The 24,795-nt window shown below is 38.6% G+C and overlaps 1 protein-coding gene across 1 annotated transcript in view; it reads right to left on the bottom strand.

The window, feature by feature from the left end:
- Positions 1–23,979: 23,979 nt before the first annotated feature.
- The window catches only part of COL13A1 (collagen type XIII alpha 1 chain), a 237,971-nt gene continuing 237,155 nt past the window's right edge, over positions 23,980–24,795 (bottom strand). The window contains exon 38 of the mRNA XM_077454564.1: positions 23,980–24,317. Coding sequence (XP_077310690.1) covers positions 24,315–24,317 — 3 coding nt within the window. The 3' untranslated portion in view covers positions 23,980–24,314. The remainder of the gene's footprint in view (positions 24,318–24,795) is intronic.

Below are 24,795 nucleotides of genomic sequence, written 5' to 3'. Positions count from 1 at the left end.
TCAACATGCCTCTCAGTAAATAGCTTGGGGTGTCTACTTTCCAAAATGGGGTCATTTGGGGGGGTTTTGTGCTATTTTGGCATTTTATGGCCTTCGAAACTGTGATAGGTAGTGAGGAGTTAAATCAAAAATTTGCACCCTTAGAAATCCTGAAGGTGGTGATTGGTTTTCGGGGTGCCGTGCGCGACTAGACTCCCAAAAAGTCCCACACATGTGGTATCCCCGTACTCGGGAGAAGCAGCAGAATGTATTTTGGGGTGTCATTTCACATATGCCCATAGCATGTGTGAGCAATATATCATTTAGTGACAACTTGGTGCAAAAAAAAAAAAGTTTGTAATATTCCCGCAACTTGTGGCAAAATATAAAATATTCCATGGACTCAACATGCCTCTCAGTAAATAGCTTGGGGTGTCTACTTTCCAAAATGGGGTCATTTTGGGGGGTTTTGTGCTATTTTGGCATTTTATGGCCTTCGAAACTGTGATAGGTAGTGAGGAGTTAAATCAAAAATTTGCACCCTTAGAAATCCTGAAGGTGGTGATTGGTTTTCGGGGTGCCCTGCGCGACTAGACTCCCAAAAAGTCCCAGTGGTATCGCCATACTCGGGAGAAGTAGCGGAATATATTTTGGGGTGCAATTCCACATATAACCATGGCATGTGTGAGCAATATATCATTTAGTGACAACTTTTTGTAAAAAAAATTTTTTTTTTTGTCATTATTCAATCCCTTAGGACAAAAAAAATAAATATTCAATGGGCTCAACATACCCATCAGCAATTTCCTTGGGGTGTCTACTTTCCAAAATGGGGTCATTTGGGGGGGAATTTGTACTGCCCTGCCATTTTAGCACCTCAAGAAATGAGATCGGCAGTCATAAATTAAAAGCTGTGTAAATTCCAGAAAATGTACTCTAGTTTGTAGACGCTATAACTTTTGCGCAAACCAAAAAATATACGCTTATTGACATTTTTTTTACTAAAGACATGTGGCTGAATAAATTTTGCCCTCAATGTATGACTAAAATTTAGTTTATTCGATTTTTCTTATAACAAAAAGAAGAAAATATCTTTTTTTTTCAAAATTTTCGCTCTTTTTCCATTTATATCGCAAAAAAAAAAAATCGCAGAGGCAATCAAATACCATCAAAAGAAAGCTCTATTTGTGGGAAGAAAAGGACGCAAATTTCGTTTGGGTGCAATATTGCATGACCGCGCAATTACCAGTTAAAGCAGCGCAGTGCGAAATTGCAAAAAGACCTCTGGTCCTTAAGGTGTTTATTGGTCCGGAGCTGAAGTGGTTAAAAGGACCTTTGTGGACCTAATAGTAATAGCTAGTGATTAAACTGACTGTCCCTGCTACACACAGCGTCCTTTCCCTCCCTACACTGTCAAAAGACAGGCTGCTGCAATCACAAGCACAACAGTGCACTGAACCCTATATACTGTACACCTATACCAGTCCTTAAAAGGACCTTTGTGGACCTAATAGTAATAGCTAGTGATTAAACTGACTGTCCCTGCTACACACAGCGTCCTTTCCCTCCCTACACTGACAAAAGACAGGCTGCTGCAATCACAAGCACAGCAGTAAACTGAAACCTATATACTGTGCACCTAAACCAGTCCTTAAAAGGACCTTTGTGGACCTAATAGTAATAGCTAGTGATTAAACTGACTGTCCATGCTGCACACAGCGTCCTGTCCCTCCCTGCACTGACAAACGACAGGCTGCTTCAATCCCCAGCACAGCAGTGCACTCAACCCTATATACTGTACTACACCTATACCATACCATTCCTTAAAAGGACTTTTGTGGACCTAATAGCTAGCGAATTGTGTCACTACAGTCTCTCCCTGCTCCCCACAGTGTCCTGTCCCTACACTGAAATAAGACAGAATGTAAAATGGCCACCAGATCAGGTCTATTTATAAGGTAGGGGGAATGTCCAATTGTCCATGTGCTGAAATGTCTCAATTGGCTGTCCTGTACCCCATGATGGATGTGTCATCATGGGTCAAAGTTCTTTCAAACTGTAAACACATATGTCCATCAGGCGAACATCGGCAATAGTTCCGCCGATCACGCGAATCGCGAACACGCAAAATTTGCCGCCAAACGACTGCCGGGCGAACAGTTCGACCATCCCTACCCACTAAACAGGCCGGGTTTGCAAGATAACTGAAATACATCACAGATGATATCATTTGCTGCTCAGTGATTGCAATATTCTAGTCTGCATCTCCCAAGGTAATACATAAAACTTGGCCTGTTAGTGGACCCTGAGGACAGGGTTGATGACCACTGTGCTAGAGACACTGTAATTCCGAAGTTAGAAGGTGGTTCTAGACCCCATAAATCAGACAAAAGGCTTGCCAATTTATTCTCAGCCCTCAACATGTGTAAATAAAGAGATGATTAAAAGTGTACAATAGGGTGCTGTAGCTACAATATAATACAACTCCATGCTTCCTTCAATTTGTAGTTCTCTAGGGCAGAACAAGGTGACATCAGAGTCTGATTACTTACTTTGCATAGGATTTCATTTATGAAGGGTCATTTTAAAAAGAACTGTCTGGCTGGAAAAGCCCATAGATCCATATTTTAGTGGTGTGCAGATCTTCCACGTTATAGTCTAAGGAGAGCAAGTTGCAGGCATGAAAGCCACCAGCTCAGAGATTTAGGCCCTGGTGTTGTTCTGGTCTGCGATTTTATTTATATATTATTATTATTTTTTTTAGCTGTGCATATTCTGGAAGGAAAGAGAATGAAGGAAACATTTTTCAGTTACATTTCAAATATAAAATGATGCAACTCTTTCCTGTGTTACTGTGGTAAAATCTCTTAAGTCTGTGCTTTTATGGTTCAACCTTAAAGCAGAACTAAACCTATTGATTTAACTGTTTCCCAAAACAGTTGCATTCAAGGCATGTCATGAATGATAACTGTAACAGTTTTTCAACTGAACTGTCAAGCCATCACATGGCTGGTGTCACAACAGATCACATGTGCAGCACCATGGCACCTGCATATTGGGTTAAAATAGCATCTTCCTTGGATGTAGAGTGGAGAAGGTTTTAGTTCAGTGTTAAGATCAAGCACCCTTATTTTAATCAACAGTGTTGACACAGTGGCACAAGGTATTATAGTTGAAACAATTGCTCTCTGTTTTATTGTATTTAAAGTGGAACTAAATCCTCCTCGCCTTTTTAGCAATGGAAGCTGACATTTTTTGCCTCTTGTTTGGTCTTATGAGTAGAGCAGTGGCCTGGTTTTAATCCTTCCTTTACACACCATTTTGGATATGCCATTGCACCTGGCTTCTTGTTTGCATTAAAGTATTGCCCGCTTGTTTGCATGCGCAGCTCAGAGTACAATTTTGGCACATGCAGAAGTGAATGAACTCCTGTGCATGCGTCAGAGTGACATCACCTCGGTCTGGCCAATCAAAATGGTAGACGATGTCAGCAGCTGGGTTGACATGGCATTGCTGGAGTAGAGGTGAGTATAGTTTAGCTTTAACAGTTCAAGAGCTGCAGACTGGTAGTGGGACTATTAATATAGGTTAAATAAAGGGAAATAGTAGTCGTGTTTCAATACCAGCAATGATAAATGAGGTTGGGTATGGGTGAGAATGTCTGGAATATCTGGTTGTTCCATGTGGTTGTTCCATGTCAGTGACTCACAATTAGGGATGAGCTTCGTGTTCGAGTCGAACGTACGTTCGACTCGAACATTGGCTGTTCGTCCGTTCGGCGAAATCCGAACTCTTGGTCCGTTCGCGTCAAAATTCGTGTGGCGCTCACGGCCCACAATGCACTGCGATGGCACAGTGCATTGCTGGCTCATGATTGGCCTTTAGCTCTTCCATCTGCATTATATGGTACATCTCTAGGGATGAGCTTCGTGTTTCGAGTCGAACATCGGCTGTTCGCCCGTTCGGCGAATTCCGAACATTATGGGCCGTTCGCGCCAAATTCGTGTGGCGCTCACGGCCCACAATGCACTGCGCCCTCGCAGTGCATTGCTGGCTCATGATTGGCCAAGCATGCACTGTGACCCCGCATGCTTGGCCAATCGCAGCGCCAGCAGCGAGGAGAGCCATGATTGGCCACAGGCAGGATGCCTGTGGCCAATCATAGCTCAGGCTGTGTAGTGCACGCCCCACACTATATAAGGCCACCATTGAGGCGGCCTTGTGTAGTGTGTTGGCATCTGAAGCAGTGGGTGTTCTGTGTACCTTCAACACAGTACACACCGATCGTTTTTGGCTGATTTCCTATCTTGCTCTTGTGTAGTGGTTATTGTCTGTGCCCTGAACGCAGTATACACCACTATATTCACCTCACCTATATAGCTAGTGATCTATCTTTAATAATAGAGCTTGCAGTCAGTAGTGTTAGGAGATAGTGCGTGCTGTCTGCATGCTCTGTACCCAGTACATACCGCTATAATCCACCTACATAGCTCTTCTCTATTTGAGCCCACTTGCCATCTGCAGGAGTTATTGGAAGTTGTGTGTGCCTCCAGCACAGCACAGTATACATCTGTATATACCCCTTTATCTCTGCTGTTTTCTGGTTATTGTCTGCGTGCCCTGACCGCAGTATACACCGCGATATTCACCTCAGCCTAAGGCCCAATTTTTCTGCCCCTGTTTAACAGGGGCGTTTAAGTACAATTTTTGATGCAATGCTTTGCAGCAGGGCTAATTCCAGCAAAAAAACTAGAGTATATGGAAGAGGTTGCAGTGTGGTGGCACCAGCAGCAGTGCCTAAGGCCAAATTTTTCTGCCCCTGTTTAACAGGGACATGTAATTACAATTCTTGATATAATATTTCACAGGAGGGCCCCTTCCTGTGCCCACCCAGAGTAACGGTGAGGACTTATAGTGTGGTGGCACCAGCACCACAACCACCAAAGGTCAATTTTTCTACCACTGTTCAACAATGGCATGTAATTACAATTCTTGATATAATCGTTCACAGCAGGGCGCTCCAGCGCCCACCAAGAGTCACTTTGAGGGCTTACAATGTTGTGGCAAAACCAACACCTTGTTCCACCATTTCTGCAGAGCATATAGGGCAGGCCCCTACTTTCAAACATCCAACTTACAAACATCTCCTACTTGCAAACGCAAGGAGACAGCAGCAAGTGAGATGAAAAAAGATGGACGACAAAACAAATTATACAGGGGTGATAACCCTTCCCTATGTTTTCCAAAAAGCTTAAAAATAGTTTTTTTGACTGGAGCTACACTTTAAAAATGTACCAGTTGAAAATTACAAACAGATTCAACTTAACACAACAAACCTACACAGTCCCTGTCTTGTTTGCACCGCCTGTATACTGCTGTTCTGAGTATATAGGGCCTGGGGGCCACACGCATTTCCTTTTTTTAATATGGGTACAGGGTTCCCCTTAATATGCGTACAAGACCCAAATAGGCTGGTAATGGGCAGGGAGGGCTACCCATGCCATTTTTCTCAATGATTTTCAACCATATTGCAGGAACCAGATATAACATTAAAACCGCAAGCAGTTTTAAATGGTGTTATTTCCGTTTAATGTCATTTTGTGCAGGGACTGTTCTAAACACGGGAAACACGTGGCACTTCACAGGCATACTACAGACACCCCCCAGGCACCATATTTAAAGGAATATTTTTTTTTTCACTTTCATTGTCAGTAAAATCAGTGCTCCCGCCAAAACGGCCATTTTTAAAAACATTTTAGGCATTGACCCATGTCCCCTGGGGCAGGAGGCAGGTCCCCAAACCCTTTTTAGGACAGTATCTTGCATATTAGCCGTTAAAATTAGCACTTTCCATTTCGAACGTTCGAGTCCCATAGACTTCAATGGGGTTCTAACGTTCGTAACGAACGTGGGGTCCGTTCAAAAGTTCTGGTACGAACCGAACCGGGGGGTGTTCGGCTCATCCCTACTCACAATTATAACCAGAGCCAGAAGGTTACGTGTGGCAGTAATGGTGTTCTCCCTCCATACCTAGCTTTCTGACTAAACATGAAAAAAGAAGCAGAATACCGACAACTCCGCCTTGGCCTTAGCTCCCACCTCCGTAAAAACTTTGCTTTCTACATTAAAAGCCTTTGACTCTCTTGGTATTCCCAAGGAAAAAACAACAGCAGAGTTCTGGCCAATTAATACAAGCACAGAGTGTCCCAGTCCAAAATACCACACTTGACAGGTCCCCAGCAAACCACATGCACCAACCCACTTGATATTGCCAACTGTTTCAGAATTGTCATGTCTACTACTGGGTTGTCCCCCTTAGACAGTGTCATACAGTTCTTTCTAGCATCGGTCAAACTCCACTCAATCACCTCAATTCAACTTAGTAATTTATCACAGATTCACAACCATTTACTGAACAGTAACTTGAAGTGGCCATTAAATCTCCCCCCTCTTCATAAGAGTCCAGGGCTAGAGTTTTGTAATGAGTATTACTAGGCATTCTCTGATCTGCTCACTCCCCCATTTATATCCCTCTCTAAATAGATTTTCTGCAACAGGTGATATTCCTACAAACGCTTTGTAAGCCTTAACCACTTCAGCCCCAGAAGGTTTTACCCCCTTAATGACCAGAGCATTTTTTGGTTTAAGGCACTGCGTTGCTTTAACTGACAATTGTGCGGTCGTGTGGTGAGGTAACCAAGCAAATTTTATGTATTTTTTTTCCCCACAGCTTTCGTTTGGTGGTATTTGATCACCTATGCGGTTTTTATTTTTTGCGCTATAAACAAAAAAAGTGATAATTTTGAGATTTTTTTTTACATTTCTGCTATAATACATATCCCCAAAGAATAAAAAAATAATTTATTCATCAATTTAGGTTGATATATATTATATTACATATTTTTGGTAAAAGAAAAATCACAATAGGTGTATATTGATTGGTTTGTGCAAAAGTTATTGCGTCTACAAACTACGGGATTGATTTAGGGACTTTTTTTTTTGTTTTCACTGGTAATGGCGGTGAACTTTAGCGGGACTGAGACATTGCGGTAGACAAATCTGACCCCAAATGTCACTTTTTGGGGACCAGTGACATTATTACATTGATCAGTGCTATAAAATCCACTGATCAATGTAAAAATGACACTGGCAGGGAAGGGTTTAAAACTAGGGGGCGATCAAGGGATTAAGTGTGTTACCTCAGCATATTATAACTGTAGGGGGGGTGGGCTTACTGAAATATTACAGAGATCACCGTTCCTGATCACTGGGAGCAGTAGATACCTGCTTTGTTTACAGTTCCCCATTCTGCCTCTCCTCACCTTGATCATGGGCCGCTGGTGGACATTGAGTCAGTAGGAACTGCAGGCATGCTCCTGCGGCAGGCGTACGTGCACACCTGCTATCCTGCTTTTACGGACTGATGTACAAATAATTCAGTTTGCACAGGAGAACCATTCTGCCGACGTATATCGACATGAGGCGGTCGGCAAGTGGTTAATTGTCACAATCCCAAAACCTGGTAAATTTACCGACCTATCTCCCTACTCAACACAGAACTGAAAATGTAAGCCAAATTATTAGTGCCCGTATAGCAACATACATCCCATACCTAATACACCCCAATCAAGTTGGGTTTATCCCTCATCGACAAGCCTCTGATGGCACACGGAGGTTTATCAACCTCATTCATTGGGGTAAGTATAACTGAATGCCTTCTATCTTCATCTCATTAGATGGGGAGAAGGTGTTTGATGAAGTGCATTGCAAATACTTGGAAAACATGCTTATTAAATTTTGACTGACTGGCACTTTCTTCTTTACTCCAATCCCAGGGCTAGAGTTTGATCAGGGGTATTTGTCAGATCCGTTCCCCATGAGTAATGACACCCGCCAGGGGTGCCCGTTGTCTCCACTAATATTTGCCACAGTAATCGAGCCATTAGCAGCTGCTATATGGTAATTCATTTTATTGCGGTGGGAGAGATTTTGCATAACATTGGCCTATATGTGAAAGATATTGTCTCGCTTTCTAATCCCAAACAATCCCTATCTATTCTCTAACAGGTACTAAATTACTTTGGACAAGCATCTCTCTACAAGCTTAATGACTACAAATCTTCCATGATGGGTATTCACCTTACCCACTCTGATAGGGATGAGATATTTAATTTCTCATGGACACCCAACTCAATGTCGAACTACCAAGGATACATTTAGTTGTACCCTTTTCTGCACTTCTTTGCACCAATTTAGAGCCATTGATTAACAAATTAAGTAAGTTCGGCACTGCGGCCAGTGAAAGCTTCCCAGCGGGATGCATTGCCTTGGGGAAAATGTTCCTATTGGCACATGTCCTATATCTCTTCAGAACTCTCCCAGTTTCTATGCTGTCTTGTCACCTCAACAAACTGCAACACATCATGAACTCTTTCATCTGGGATTACAAATGGCCTATACCTTGTAATCAAAGTAAGAGGACTGGGTGCTCCAAATGTCAAAGCATAATATAAAGTCACTATACTTGACCAAACAAAATGCTGGTGGAGCTATTGTACTTCCACTGCCTGGAAACAAATCGAACACACTGCAATATCACTGGACTTACATTTGCTTCTCTGTGCCTTATGGCTCCACTACTACCCTACCAGATCTTTTCTAGACACTGTTAATGCTACAGCAAGAGTGTGGCACTCTATTCCACAAATAACCAAAGGCATCCCATCAAACCCTAAAGTATCTTCCACTTACTTTGTTAGCCAACTTTCCTTTACATCACTGGACCGCAGTGGGTGTCCGTAACTTTAATAACCTCAACACACCTCAGAGATTTATTACTTTTCAACACCTCCCCACCTCCTTCAGCATCCCAAACCGTGACTTATAGCTCTGCCTGCATATCTGGCATGCTCTATCATCAATTGAGTGGTCCTCAAACCAAACCACCAATGACCTTTTGAAATTCTATGCCTCTTGGAACCCCTGTGTGAAAGGACTTTTTTTTGCATACGCACTCCTTACCACTCCTTTCACCAATGACAAATCTACAGCAATGCATTGCTGGGAACATGCATTACACTTTACCACATCAGTGGAGGTATGGTACCAAGCCCTTAACACTCCCCCACCTGCCCCACATTTCTCATTGGGAAACAGTTATGAGGATTTGCCACTGCTGATATTATATCCCCACCAAATTAGCAGTCATATATTCTTCTGTCTCCCCCAAATGTTGAAGGATCCCCAGTTCATATCTGGTGGGATTGTTCAACTCTTTGACCCCTGTGGAATGATGTGAATCACCTTATCTGCTCGATCGTGTCAGTGCTCATTTAGTTCCGCAGATGGCTCTCCTGGGGATAGGGTTAACCAAATGGCCTACCTCAGTACACTCCTTAGGCTACTTTCACACTGAGGCTCTTTACAGGCACTACAGCGCTAAAAATAGTGCCTGCATAGCGCCTGTAAAGAGCCTCTCCTATCTCTAGAGTGCAGAGGTCTCAAACTGGCGGCCCTCCAGCTGTTGCAGAACTACAAGTCCCATCATGCCTCTGTCTATGGGGAGTCATGCTTGTAACCCTCAGCCTTGCAATGCCTCATGGGAATTGTAGTTCTGTAATAGCTGGAGGGCCACCAGTTTGAGACCCCTGCTCTAATTTGAAAGCCGAGTTTTTTCACACTGGAGCGGTGCTCTTGCAGGACAGTAAAAAAAAGTCCTGCAAGCCGCATCTTTGCAGCGCTATAGAAGCGGTGTAAAGACCGCTCCTAAAGCGCCCCTGCCCATTGAAAATGATGGGGCAGTGCCGCCAAACCTCTGGCTTGCGGGCGGTTTTAACTCTTTTTTTGGCCTATAGTGGGGGTTGAAAACGAGTGCCGCTAAATCGACTAAAAATAGTGCCGCTTTACTGCCGATGCCCACCCGCCCCAGTATGAAAGTAGCCTTAATCACACTCTTCCTTATAGCTGCAAGACTTTCTATTGCTCGTAACTAGAAGAGTCCCACAGCTCCCACTATCCAACTGGTGAGTACCCTCTTCAATGATCATTGCTTGATGGAATTCATGTTCACCAAAGCACACTTATTGACTCCTAGATTTTATAAACAATGGGAATTATGGCTTGAGGACACAAGGAGTAGCTGTCTACCTTAAGCATATATCAATCTGTCCGTATAACTACACTTTTGGTTTTTCACTTTTATTCGGTAGTTTCCCTATCAGCAGCTGAGCCATCTAATGCTGAATCTTTCTGCGAGATTGGATATTGTGTATTTCTTGTGTCCGTCTTCTTCTTTACTGGTTGCACCCCTCAAGTATGGTCATTGGATCCTGCATATGCTCCATCCCTACTTTTCTAACACACCCTGCCCATACTTATGGTCACAGGTGCTACCCAGCCCCTACCCCCTCCTTCCCGGCATACCTGATGCTGTACCATAATGTTCTGCTTCTGAGGTTCTACCTTACAATCACAATATCCTTTATTACTACTAACCCTGACAGTCTGCCAAAAATATTATTTTTTGGTTTGTATTGAACTTAAAGTTATTTGCTATTATGTGCTTTTCATACCTGTGATTTGTGTGCAATTCATGTTATATTGAATATAATGTCTATTCTTTGTGTTATATTTGCTGTAATTTTAGAAAACGCAATAAAACCAAGTGAAAAAAAAGACAACAAAAAATGGCAGTTAAATTTTTTTTGCATCTGCAACAAAATAATGACAATCGCAAAAATTGCTTGATAATTTATTCAGTCAGCATATGACTATAAACAATGAAAAAGTATACTTAAAGGCTTTACTAAAAAAATGGTAACCAAAAAGTACAAAATATATACATCAAGAAATGCTGAAATACAATACTGCACATGGAAGATATGAAACACTCTAGGGTACAAATTACAAATGACAGAACTGTAAAATAGACATTATGAGATATAAGCACAGATTTAAATAATCATAGAATGGCTAGGCAAGCAAACATCACATTTATCTGAGCACAGCCATCAGATAAAGGAGAAATTGGTGACAGATCCTTCATTTAGCACAATTTACAATTAATATAATGTTTTTGCTACACATATTTCTGTATACAAATAGGTACAAAAATGAACTCCCAAAGTGGAAGTCAGAGTCTCATCCATGTGACATAAATAGATTAAATGGCTGTGATGGAAATTAAAATACAAGAAAATGTGTTAGTGGAATATACACAGCACACACTGTATATGCTCATATGCTCAACAGGTCACTGTGGGCTTTTGCTTTACATTACATCAAACATCAATGTAAAAAAAAAAAAAAAACTTGAATATTGCAAAATTACTGCTGTCCTTTTCTTATAGCCAAGACCGAAAGACCGAAGGGCCAGAAAAATGTTCGTTTTCAATTTGACTATTTAAATTTTACTGTTAAATGGACATTGTGTGGCTCTTTCACCTACCAAGGACACATTTTATGTCACCATAATATCAGATATTTTATCAAATATAGTATCAGATATTACAACAAATATAATATCAGATATTTTGGTTGATCTAGTTTGTATGATACCTTTGGCTCTTTGTTGGTTTGGATATGTCACTGGTTGTACAAATCAGTGTGTTAAATGCATATTGACTGAAAGGGTGCTTTTGCATTTTTCATCTGCAATGGTCAGAGCATTGCTAACCAAACACTGCGACTCCATCACAACAGTTGATTTTCAGGAAGACGTATATCCTGAAACATACAGTATGATTCCATAACCCATATGACCTATACCGATATAATGGCCTAAAAATCTCTACCATAAATGTCATTTTTTTTTTACCTTACTATGCTAGATTATGAAATCTGACTACATAATCCTGCAGCTGCAAATTTGTTTGCAATAAATTGCAACCCTTTATTTTTCATAATTCTGTATTATATCCCAGGTAGCATTATTTTATCAACCCTTTCTGCTCTTCTAAATAGACACCCAAAAGAACCTCCCTATTAAAACCAGCCAGTAGCTAGTGATAATCTACCAAATGTCAGCCTAGGCATTAATCCTTGTAAACCGACATTTAAAAAATGCCATAAAGTCAAAATATTGTGAGAAATAATAAATTCAACTGATCAGTGCACCTAAACTTTTCTTTAATTTAAAACATACAGTGGCAAGAAAAAGCATTTACCGTTCTGTACTAATTTGCCATAATGTGATTTGATCCTTATCAAAGTCACAATAATTGACAAACATAATGCTGATAGCACACAAACAATTCTAATTTCTCATGTCTTTATTGAACATGCCATTGAACATTCACATCGCTGGAGGAAAAAGTAATTGAACCCATAGACTACTTACATCAACAAAAGCTAATTGGAGTCAGTAGTTTGCACAACTGGGGTCCAAATAATGAAATGGGTTTAGAGGTGTGGTTTAAAGCTACTTTGATTGGTAAAAGACACTCAATTTTTAAATTGCTGTTCATAGGAAGCATCACCTGATGTAAACCATGCCTTGCAAAATGGAACTCTGTGAAGACATGCGATCAAGAATAGTTGGAAAGGGATACAAAGCAATCTTAAAGTGTTTAGGCATCCATCAGTTAGACATATTGTCTATAAATGGAAATAGTTTAGTACTGTGACTACTCTTCCTAGAAGTGGGTGCCCAGCACTCCCTAGGCACAGCACAGAATACTCAATGAGGTAAAGAAGAAGCCACAAGTAACACTAAGAGGCTTGAAGACATCGCTGGAAAAGGAAAACATCCCTGTTCATGAGTCTACCATATGCAAGTCTTTAAAAGGCGTCATCGTGGCCTAGCCTATCAGATGGCTGAAGGAACAGGACCCTGAAGGAAGACCGGGTGATGATGGAAGTGCCAGAGGCTCGCCGGATCAGTCCCAGCACTACACCGAACGACACCATAAGGCAGGTAAGTCTGCCATAATGTACTAAAATGCTGTGCATACTAGCACATTATGGCATAACCCACCTGGGGGGCCTTAAAAAAAATATTTTATAGCAGACTTTACATCCGCTTTAAAGGCTAGACCACTTGCCATCATCAAGGAGAAAATTAATTCCCAAATTTACAAAAATATTCTGAATAGAAGTTGAGTGATGCATCAGGACAATGACCCTAAGCATTGAAAAAAACTTTTACACCATAGAGATACTGTGGAATGACCTCAAAAAGAGATGCTCACACCAGACATCCTACAAATGTTTATGAGCTGCAGCTGTTTTGTAAAGAGGAACAATACAAAAAATCCTCCTAAACATTGTGCAGGTCTAATCCAGAGCTACCAAAAGTGCTTGCTTGTAGTTATTGTTGCCAAAGGAGATTCAACTGCAAGGGTTCACTTTCTTTTTCCTAAAAAGTTGTTGCTTACTAGTGAAAAAATAATAATAATTAAAATGCCATATATCTATGCCTTATTTTATAACTATAACTTTTGTGCAAACCAATCAATATAAGCTTATTGGGATTTTTTTTTACCTAAAATATGCAGAATAATAGATTTGGCCTAAACTGATAGAGAAATTAATTTTTACATTTTTTGGGGGATATTTATTATAACAAAAAGTAAAAAATATACTTTTTTCAAAATTGTCGTTTTTTTTTATTTTGTTTATAGTGCAACAGCTCTATCGTGGGAAACAAAGGACATCATTTTAATTTTGGGTACAATATCGCACAACCACAAAATTGTCAGTTAAAGCAATGAAGTGCCGTATCGCAAAAAATGGCCTGGTCATTAAGGGGGTGAATCGTTCTGGGGTCTAAGTGGTTAAACACATGCTTTTTAGCTTTTTTTAACCACATGTGCCTATTTGTACAACAATTATTATAAGTTTAAATAAATAGATTTTAAACCTATGTCTGGAAAACAATTGTAATAAAATGGGACAGCGTGATTAAGCAATAACTTCAAGTTTCTTCTTTGCATATAATAAACCCAGTAACAAAATCTATAACAACAATATTGCGCAAATGGAAAGAAGAAAAGAAAAATATATAAGCGATCGGCTGCTGACACGCTAAAATTAGGGACCCTTTTAGCTGAGAGATATGTCAAAAGTGTAGTGTAAGCGCTCTGCTTATATGACTTAAGATGATCCAAAATGGTATGTGCTCATGTATACTAAAACATGAAAAAAATAATAACCCCCAAAGAGATAGGGGTGATGCTACAAAGTAACAAAAGTTTATAAATACATAGAAAGTGACCCCTAAATATGTGTATAGACAAAAAATAAATATCAAAATATGTGTATAAACAAACAATATTTGTATAGAAACTGTATAAATAATTATCCCAGTGATAAGACAACCAAAAACTGTAAATGAATGATCACAGTAATAAAGTTCATAGATGTGCATATAGTCCAGATAAACATGCAATTTATCAATCCGGATGTATTGTGATGACAACAAAAATTCCTGTGGTATTGTGATCGAAGAGAATAGTATTTCACCCTGTGACGATCCCACCACCTTATAGGGCACGAGCTTACCAGATCTAAATGACCCTAGTAGACATACGCCTCAGGGGTCAAACAAAGCTTGTGATCTCAGCCAGTGTAATGGATATACCGATCATGGCATTTGCGACTCCAACAAACGACTAGATGAAGTAAGAATTCCTCAAGTACAAGTCCGACAACAACTCAGGCATGGGGAATGAAAGAATAAAGCCAACATGGCATAATAACGTTTTTAAAAAACTCTTTAATAAAAATATGGCTAAAACTCACATTTCCAAGATGGGTAATACAGCATATCAGAGAGAAAAAGATGGCAGTAGCAGAGTCCTCCCGACGCGTTTCGACCCACCGGTCATCATCTGATGACCGGTGGGTCGAAACGCGTCGGGAGGACTCTGCTACTGCCATCTTTTTCTCTCTGATATGCTGTATTACCCATCTTGGAAATGTGAGTTTTAGCCATATTTTTATTAAAGAGTTTTTTAAAAACGTTATTATGCCATGTTGGCTTTATTCTTTCATTCCCCATGCCTGAGTTGTTGTCGGACTTGTACTTGAGGAATTCTTACTTCATCTAGTCGTTTGTTGGAGTCGCAAATGCCATGATCGGTATATCCATTACACTGGCTGAGATCACAAGCTTTGTTTGACCCCTGAGGCGTATGTCTACTAGGGTCATTTAGATCTGGTAAGCTCGTGCCCTATAAGGTGGTGGGATCGTCACAGGGTGAAATACTATTCTCTTCGATCACAATACCACAGGAATTTTTGTTGTCATCACAATACATCCGGATTGATAAATTGCATGTTTATCTGGACTATATGCACATCTATGAACTTTATTACTGTGATCATTCATTTACAGTTTTTGGTTGTCTTATCACTGGGATAATTATTTATACAGTTTCTATACAAATATTGTTTGTTTATACACATATTTTGATATTTATTTTTTGTCTATACACATATTTAGGGGTCACTTTCTATGTATTTATAAACTTTTGTTACTTTGTAGCATCACCCCTATCTCTTTGGGGGTTATTATTTTTTTCATGTTTTAGTATACATGAGCACATACCATTTTGGATCATCTTAAGTCATATAAGCAGAGCGCTTACACTACACTTTTGACATATAATAAACCCAAACAAAATAATAAAACATTGTAAAAATCACAATCGGACATTTGACAGTTATTGAATAATATATCCTAAATTGACCTTTAAACATGAATCTTACAAAATAAGTAGAGAGTAAATTAATAACAAAATGCCCTCTTTGCACTATACAATACATTAAAAAAGAAGAGTATTATACCAGTGCATTAAATATATTACAGTTCTGTTCGCCTTCTAATAAAAGAAAATGCATAACATTCTTGTGCAGACTGAAGAATTGTTTCCACAAATAATAACACTCGCTGCTAAATGTAAAGGAAACCTTGCAATCATATATTCCATTCCCTTAAATGCCACTAGATTGTTATTAAAGTAACATAACATTTTGCTAGATGACACAAGAGCATGAACTGCATAAGGAAAATGCCCAAACTGTATGTTGTTTAAGGATGTAAATCCAATGTATAAAGAATGTACTCTCATCCTTTTTTAATGCAGCTGTGAAACAAATCATACTCTGATCAATTTACAAACATTAATAAATGGGCGTAAAAAATAAGTAATCTACTTACTGTAACAAAATTAAAGCATCTACCTAAACTTTCTTGTGGCAGTAGTCTAAGTAGTTAAGCATGACAACTAATGTTTTTTTTAAATGGTTTTACTATTTATGATTTATACGCAAATTCAAACTATTATTTGACCAGAGAGCTCAGTTTCACTGTAGTGAATTTTATTTAGCAGAAACATAAGATACCCAGCATGGGATGTCTACATCGCTAAAGCAACCGCCCATATTTTTGTACAAGATCTCAAAAATCACTACAAAAATTCCCAAATTAATTTCTCTTAGCTTCAGAAAAAGCTGGTAAAAACTGATAAAAAATCTAAAAATTATTGTTAACTGTTGATCCCATACTATTACCCCACAACAGTTATTAGCTTGAAGGGAACCTGTTTCTATGAGAATAATGGAGAATTCTAGACCTGAAACCAAAGGCAGTAGTAGTAATGAACAAATGAAGAACAACTTAATTTTTTAGTTAGTGGGGTCGAATCAACATTTGTTTTCGTTCAGAAGATTGAGAAGATTCAAAAAAGCAGGGGGTGGGGGGGTGGGAAACTTCTCAAAAGAACGCATTACTAGTAGTATATGTTGTTTTTCAGTAAAGTACTTCAAATTATTTATTTCTTTGCTTTTAACATTCGATTTTGAAATGAATGGTCATTCCAAATTCAGATGGTAAAAGCAGATGAAACTTTGAAGCACCTTTTGAACTACATTCATCAAGTCATCAAACATACCGAGATTTTTTGTGCAAATGATTGTACAAATATTTGTACAAACTTTACTTTGAAAATCTATTAATGTATTGCCAGGTTAATTCTAAGGACTCATTTGCAATCACACATTTGTAGAATTGAGCATGTCCATTCATTTTCAATGGTACCTCAATAAATGTCCATGGTCTTAAAAACACACCTAAATTTTGTATTTTTTGGTGCACTGCACAAACCATGTATATGCACTAGGATGCAATTTAAAATGAACGACAATGTACCACAAAGTACATACACAACAAGAACAAAAAACTTGCCTAAGTGTGAATGTAGTCACATTAAAGAATCTTGTTTAGCAAGAAACTCATCTAACTTGTCACACCCACTGGGCAGATTCTTAATTAGGAATCAGCTTAATAAAATTATTTTTAATTCTCCAATTCAGCCAAAGTGTTGCTCTGCAATGCTCTTTGAATGGAATCCCAGATGTATTAAACCAGTTTCATTACAATATTTAAGATTTTTCTTGAGCTAAAAATCACATTCACAGGTAGAATTTTGTTTGTTAAAATAAAAACATTTATTTTGCTCCTTCAAATTTTCTTCTGACTACATTGGAAAACAAACATCAATTTAACCCCACTAACCATTAAGAAATTGAACAAATTGTGAGCTTTATCATTTGCATAATGGGACATATCAGAAAATAGTCGGGCTGGTAAAACCATTTACAGATATTTCAGTTGTATTTCCAGGTGTTTTTCTGCAGTTCTACATTTAAAGTGATTCTGTCTCTTTAACATGAACAAAATCTGGTATAAATTGCAGGTATCTAGAGACGCCTGGATATATCTGCATTAGGTTTCAGTGTCTTGACTTTGCCAGGCCATTCTGACAAGGTAAGTCACCAATACTTTCTCCTTTCCTCCTTTAGCCCTATCACTATGATGGAATGCCTCAATGGCCAATAGGAATGTGCAAAAGGTGGAAGGGGCAGGCAAGCTATGACATTATCAGAAAATGCCAAATCTTTGTAAAAAAACTAAACAAAAAAAACGACTTGTTCCTAAGGGCAAAACCGATATGTGGGAAAGCTGTACAAAGTGTTAGAATATCGAACAGTCACAGTGACAAAAATACAAATACGTTGTGCTATTCCTTTAACAATCACAAAAACTGTTTGAAGACATATGAGATAACATATAACATGAAATGTGACTTTCTATTAATAAATCAATAATCAAATACAACAAATTCCATATGTACCATATCATGTTGATCCATGATAAAACTCTTCAAAGAAGTGAATCACGTGAATTTCAGTGCTCCACCACTTCTATAGCACAGTTTCCCAACCTTTTTACAGTCAATGTACCCTTTAAAATTATGGACAAACTCAAGGCACCCTCCAAAATGATGGACAGTCTCGAGGCTCCCCATTCTAAAATGTAAAAACTATTCAAATAGTTTTACATAATGCAGCAACAACAGGACAAGTAGGACACCCAACGTTAGTGGTGATTTATTCTTCCAAAGCAAATATACTTTTGCACACTGGTACTGACTAGTATTCCAATGTTTTTCTCCCCCCCCCCCTCAGTTTTTCTTCATCACTTAGCTAATGAGACCCCAAAACTGATAGTGAGAGGCAAGGGAGGGTCAAACAAGAATGATATACAGGCACTGACATCCTGTTTATCAACTGATGTCATTGGTCATTAGAAGGTTGGCAGCTAGAAGGTTGTAATGGTGTGCAATGAAAACCTGTGGCTTTGTGTATCTAAAAGGCAGGTTTCATCCACCCACCGCTTGTATACAATTTCGGGGCAATTTTTGGGCACCCCTAAAGAAACCTCAAGGCAACCTGGTTGAAAAAGGCTGCTATAGCACACCACCTCCTTACCAGATCGTATGACCTCCAGAGAGTGAGGTCAAAAGAGAGCCCAGCAACAGCAGCAACAGCAGTAGACAACATAGGACTCTGTGCCAATCCCAGCAACAGAAATACCTCAGGTATTATGCAAGAGAGCAGAAGAACTATAGTGTTATATCCTAATAAATTTGCGCTTTATTTATAAAACATTCTCACAAGCATATTGTAGTAAAAACATTAAACAAAAATGCATACTGCTCGACCATGCTTGCGTGCTTGATGACGTCACTACCATGCCCCGCCAACCTGTTTCTTCATAGCAGATCTCTTCAGAGGGCTCTGCCCTGAAGGATTGACAGTTGCTTGAATGATTTGGCATTCCTCAAACATATTTTTATACATAAGAGCTTTTGACATCACTCTTTGGAGGTCATAACATCCGGTAAGAAGGTGGTGTGCTATAGAGGTGGTGGAGCACTGAAGTTCACATGGTTCACTTTGAAGAGTTTCATCACTGACATTTACATGTTATATGGACTATAGTTGTTGTATTTCATTATTGATTTATTCGCGGAAATTCTATATTCTAATTGTATATGTTATCTCATATGTGTTCACACAGTTTTGTGATTGTTAAAGGGATAGTGCAACTTATTTCAACATTTTGGCAGAACAAAGACACTGAAAACTGCTGCAGGTTTATGCAGGCGCCTTTAGGTACCTGTTTTTTAAACATGTCGATAGCATTTATGTATGTTGTGGGAATCTGTGTATAGCTGCTTGCCAACTAAACATTCAGCCCTTGCTTTCAGTCTTAATAATAAAAAAAAAATCACGAAGATTAAAGTTGTTGTAAACTTCAGAAATTAAAAATTGATAAATCATATCCCTCTTCAGTGTATACTTGCCTCAATCCCTGTTTTATGCTGTGCAGTGTATGACATCAGATTTCCGCTCTCCAGCTTCTAAAGCTGAGAAATAGCCTTTGATCTGTGTATTTTGAACAGTCATAGAGAGGAGAGGGCTGCACATAAACACGTATCACTTATGTAAAAAGATTTGTTTAAACTCTTTGTATCACCTGCGGCTAGTCACTTCAGTGGGTATATTTAAAGGTTTACAACTACTTTAATAGTAAGACTTATGCTAGCCATACACATTCAACAGGAATCATCTAAATCAGCACCACCCAGCTCAACAAAATGAATATTAAAATTGGCAGATGCACAGTAACTGTGTCCTATCACACGCAGTCACTGTTTGCTTGTTCAAGCAGCCATGGGTGCTGCAGTTGTCTAAATATAATAGCAGCACTGGAGATTCCATGTATCGGAGTTGAATTTGAATCTGAAGAATAACTAGTTTACCTCTTGATTTTGACACTTGTATACTGCTAGCTTATTAGTAATTCTAACCTCATTTTGCTAGGTATGTTTATTACTTAAGAAACTGAACATATCAATTTAAAATAAGGCCAATGAATTTGAAATAAAAAAAAGGATTAATTCCATAAGCACCAGTAATAAACTAGAAAATGGAAACACTACACACTGCAAACTCATCTGTTGCATATCAACGTGTGTTTGGTAATGTATTATAAATATTTTATGTCATATTATTTACATATAAACATAAAAAGGCATACTGCTTGCAGCCCTGGTCTGTAAGCTAAAAATTTCAAAAAAGTTAAAACATGACCACATAATAACAAAATACACAAAAAATAACCCTCGCCAGACTGCTAAGAGCAAATTTTTGTTCCAGATTTTACTTTAGCTGTAGGTCAGCCAAAACAAAATCGAGATTCAGAACGTCACAAGGTTGTAGTGTAGGCTGAAATAAAATTTTTGCTGAAATAACTTCCCCCAACAGTTACAAGATCTAGAGGCAGGAGGGTCTAAATTCTATTTCATAGCCTACAACTAATAACACTGACCACAATAATATCATCACTGCATCTTAATTTCAAGTTCATTGTTAACCCCTTAGTGGAAAATGCTTACTTAGCACTTATGGCAGTGAAGGGGTTAAATGAAAATCAGATTTGAAATTTGAACAAGAAGAATATGAAACAATGCAGGACATCTGAAAACACTCTGGAAATGTGTGTCTATTCAGGCATTACCTGCATGAATACTACAGGGACCTCATCAATCTGGCCCCAAAGATCGATCTTCTTTCTAATCCAAACATAATAATTTAAGTATAATGCAATATAAAACCATAAATCCTACTGCACTATATGTATATAAAATATCTTAATAAATATTGTGTAGCCAGTATTAAGAAAGTAATAGTAAAACATTACATAAAAGTGAGTTAATGAATACAATTGCAAAGGAGAAAGTGGAATTCCTTCATACACAAAACAGGCTGTGAAAGGCAGTGGGAGGGTTATTGAGGAATCATCTAAAGGCGAATTGGGGAGGTTTTCTGGTCTTCCTGTTTAATCCACAGATTTTCCCCAAAATAAATACCTCTCCGGTAATTGTAGGAGTTCATGTCATGTCCAAAGAATGGGTCTGTCCAATTCTTGCTGACTATTCGGTCACACATTTGGACTTACAGGAAACTATCAGAACACCATCCTCATAGTGCACTAGTTCCTTTTTCTTGGTAACCACCTATCCTTATGGATGAAAAGGGATTTTATTACAGTGACACTCTCTCATCTCAGGCAACTAAATCTCCAAAGTTGAATCCATTGGTGACCGTAACTCTTTCACCAGAAGATGGACTTCATGAAGTCATCAAGTCTAGGAGACATGTTCATCTTCTTCCATATTTGTAGACCAAACTCAGATTTACTGCTTACTGCGCGGCTTCACTTTTTGGCTATTAGCCATGGAGTCTGACCCTTAAAGTACCAAACGAAGGTGCTTTCATGAGTAGGGTTTGGAAACTATAGCAGCACTGACAATGTTTTATACCAGGGAAATCAAGACTAGGTAACATTTCTTAGGTTTTTCAAAACACTTTGTATTCAGATATGATAGTCTATTTAAAAGCTAATGGCAAACATGTACATTCAAAACTTAGCTAGCAAATGTATTTGCCACTATTTTCATTATACTAAGCAAAGACATGCGTTAAAAATTTTTTTATTTTAACTGTGTGTACAGAAAAAAAATAAAAATTCTTTGGTTTTGGATAAAGCAGGAAAGGACTAGAACCTCTATTGGGTCTTTATTTCTTTCTGTGCTACCACTAGATAGGTTCACTATTTCCAAATGTCCTGATGACCATGGTCACAGAGGCAGAGAGTAATGAAGTATCCCAAGTTTATCAGTTCTCGCCAGAATAGTAATGGTGAGGAGAAAATCTTCAAGTGGTAACTGCAACAAGAGAAGTCCCTTATCTTTGTAGGGATTTCCTGTCACTTCCTGTTGCATTTTAAAGAGGAGTTCCACCCACTTTTAGAACTTTGTCTTAAATGAAAGATGACCCCCTCCACCACTCATTTTTGGCTAACTATTTTATTCTTATTTTTTTCTAACTCACCTTTTCTGAAGTACTAAGTGTACTTCCCTTCCAGCCTAGCCGCGGCGAAGGACGTCATGTCCTCTTGTGCAGAGAACCCCCCTGCTGTCTTCTGGGACCTGTGTGTGTCCCAGAAGACAAGCTGGCCATTCACAAAGTGCCACGCGACTTGTGCATGTGCAGTTGGAAACCGGGAGTGAAGCCGTAAGGCTCCACTCCCGGTTTCCCTTAGATGGAATGACAGTGCCTGTACCCGATCCGATGGACGGATCAGCCTTGGAGGGGCTGACATCGCGGGCTCCCTGGACAGGTAAGTGTCCATATTAAAAGTCAGCAGCTATAGTGTTTGTAGCTACTGACCTTTAAAAAAAAATGTTTGTGGCTGGAACAAAAACTTACTTGGGTGTTAATCTTTCCCTACTTAAAGTGAAATTAAACCCATTAAAAAAATGTGGTTATTTACATATATACACACACACCACATTTAGAATATAATAGGGATAAAAGTGTTGCCAATCTCCACAGAGCAATTTTGATGCACTGCCAATCTATGGTCTTTGCCTCCTGAAAGCCCAGGATAACTACTATATTTTAAGTAGTAGTCTTTTTATTTTTAGATGTAAATTTTGAGCTGTAAAAATGTGAAATGAAAAAACTAGTGTCTTGGTCTTTGTAGAGAATAAAACAAGCCTGCGACTTTTAAATAAAGTAGTATTGTTTTTGTTTGTTTTTATTAATTATCAAAGGTTATTGATGGAAATGCAATACTGTCATTTCTGATTAACCAATGTATATTTCATAATAGATTGTGCATTGACGGATCAGAAACTATACACCTGGTAATAACAATGTCAGAGCTGCTTTAGGCATAAAAACAAATAGACGGGAATCTGGAGTACACAATTACAGGACTCAATCATGCATAACAAGCAGAACATACAATGCATTGATAGCAAGCAGGCAATTTTTACAAACACCTCTAAGGTTTTTTTGAAAAAAAAATATTCTGAACTTTGGTTCTCCTAGGACCTCAGAGCAATCCACATTCCATGCCGTCTCTGTGACAGATGGTTTTCATTTAATACAAAGTATTTTCAAACTATACACCATGCAGTGCTTGTTCTCTGTCAGGGTCTATCACACAACTTAAAAGGCAAGATCCTTACTCCACCCCACCCCTTCCAGAGTGGGGCAATGAGTGAATCATGATATGTTTAACTAAACTTTAATGGCTGGCTACGGTAGGAAGTTGAATGTCTGGGTTGTCATTTTACCCTCAACTAGTCAGTAAACCTAAATTAAAATGTGTCGGTATGAGGGCAAGTGATAACTTTCCTAAATGCATATGTAAACATTCCAGGAGTTTAGTAGAACTGATATATGATCTAAAGGTCTCGTCTTGGAGTGACATTTTTTTTTTCTGCATATAACTTTGATCAGATAAACTAAAGGCTACAGCACATGGCCTTAATATGATTTCTTTGGCCTTAAATGGTGCATAACAGAACAATAGGCAGCTTTTATCACAGTGGCCAGCATGGGTAAAAAGTCAAAATCATTTATTTTAATCTGTGTTTTAATGTTTGCTGTCATTTGAAGCATAAACACTCCTTTTTCTTGCCACAATTTTTTTTAAAACTAATTTGTGTTTAAAACGATTTTGATACCTAACGCTTCATATGTTTCTTGTTACAAATACAGTACATTTATTTTCTTATAGCATGGTTATTTTAGTGTACCAGGAAAAAAAAAAGATTGATTCACTTTAAATGCCAGAGGTGTGGAACATCATAATTTTATTAACCATCATACTCAGGTAAACGGCCATCATTTCTCTGATGTACTTTTGGCACCAAAGTATAATAACTTAAAGAGCATTATTTAATAACTGTGCACAAATATCATGCAAATACAGCAGCATTTTTCACAAATATTAGAAAAGCAAAAACAAAAAATATACAGAAATTGTTCAAAAAGAAAACAAAAACTTTTTAGTATTTATGTACAAAAAATGAATAAAGTTTGGTATGTCTTTCTTTTTGTTTCTACAGAACACTGTATAAAAATAAATATTCTATGTACAGACACAAAGGACAATTCCCAGGTTAGAACGATCACTGCAAAAGAAAACATAAACTTGGTTAGTTTTGGAATCCCAGTACTTGCAAGGAAACGCATTAACATATTTTGACAGGCAGAAATAAAGGTGTTTTATGGATTCCTTCCTTTTTTGATATCCAGTCATTACTTAGACAACCAATAGCACACAATAGTACACAATAGTACTTCCTGACAAGTGCCTAGTGACAAGTGCTTGAGAATGGATGTCCCAAGCAACTAAAAAAATGGCCATCCACATATAGGACCACCTTTTGTAAATAAAGTGGTTTAGCTCCTGTGCTAAACTTCAGGAGTGTGCAGCAATAAAAGGATGGACTACATACATTGATGCCATTTTGTGACCATTTTTCTCTACACAACGAATCAATGTCCCTTGTCTTCATACACTACCCGCCACTGAACCACAGATCTGTTCATTACCCAATATGGTGTCTGTGAGATCTTTTTTAGCAGATCTATAGCCACCATTATGAT

The sequence above is a fragment of the Lithobates pipiens genome, unplaced genomic scaffold (genome assembly GCF_037356315.1).
Source record: "Lithobates pipiens isolate NorthernLeopardFrog02 unplaced genomic scaffold, aLitPip1_a1.2 Scaffold_25, whole genome shotgun sequence".
NCBI classification, from domain to species: Eukaryota; Metazoa; Chordata; class Amphibia; order Anura; family Ranidae; genus Lithobates; species Lithobates pipiens.
Note: the sequence above shows the minus strand (reverse complement) of the source record. Positions and strands in the feature narration are given on the sequence as shown.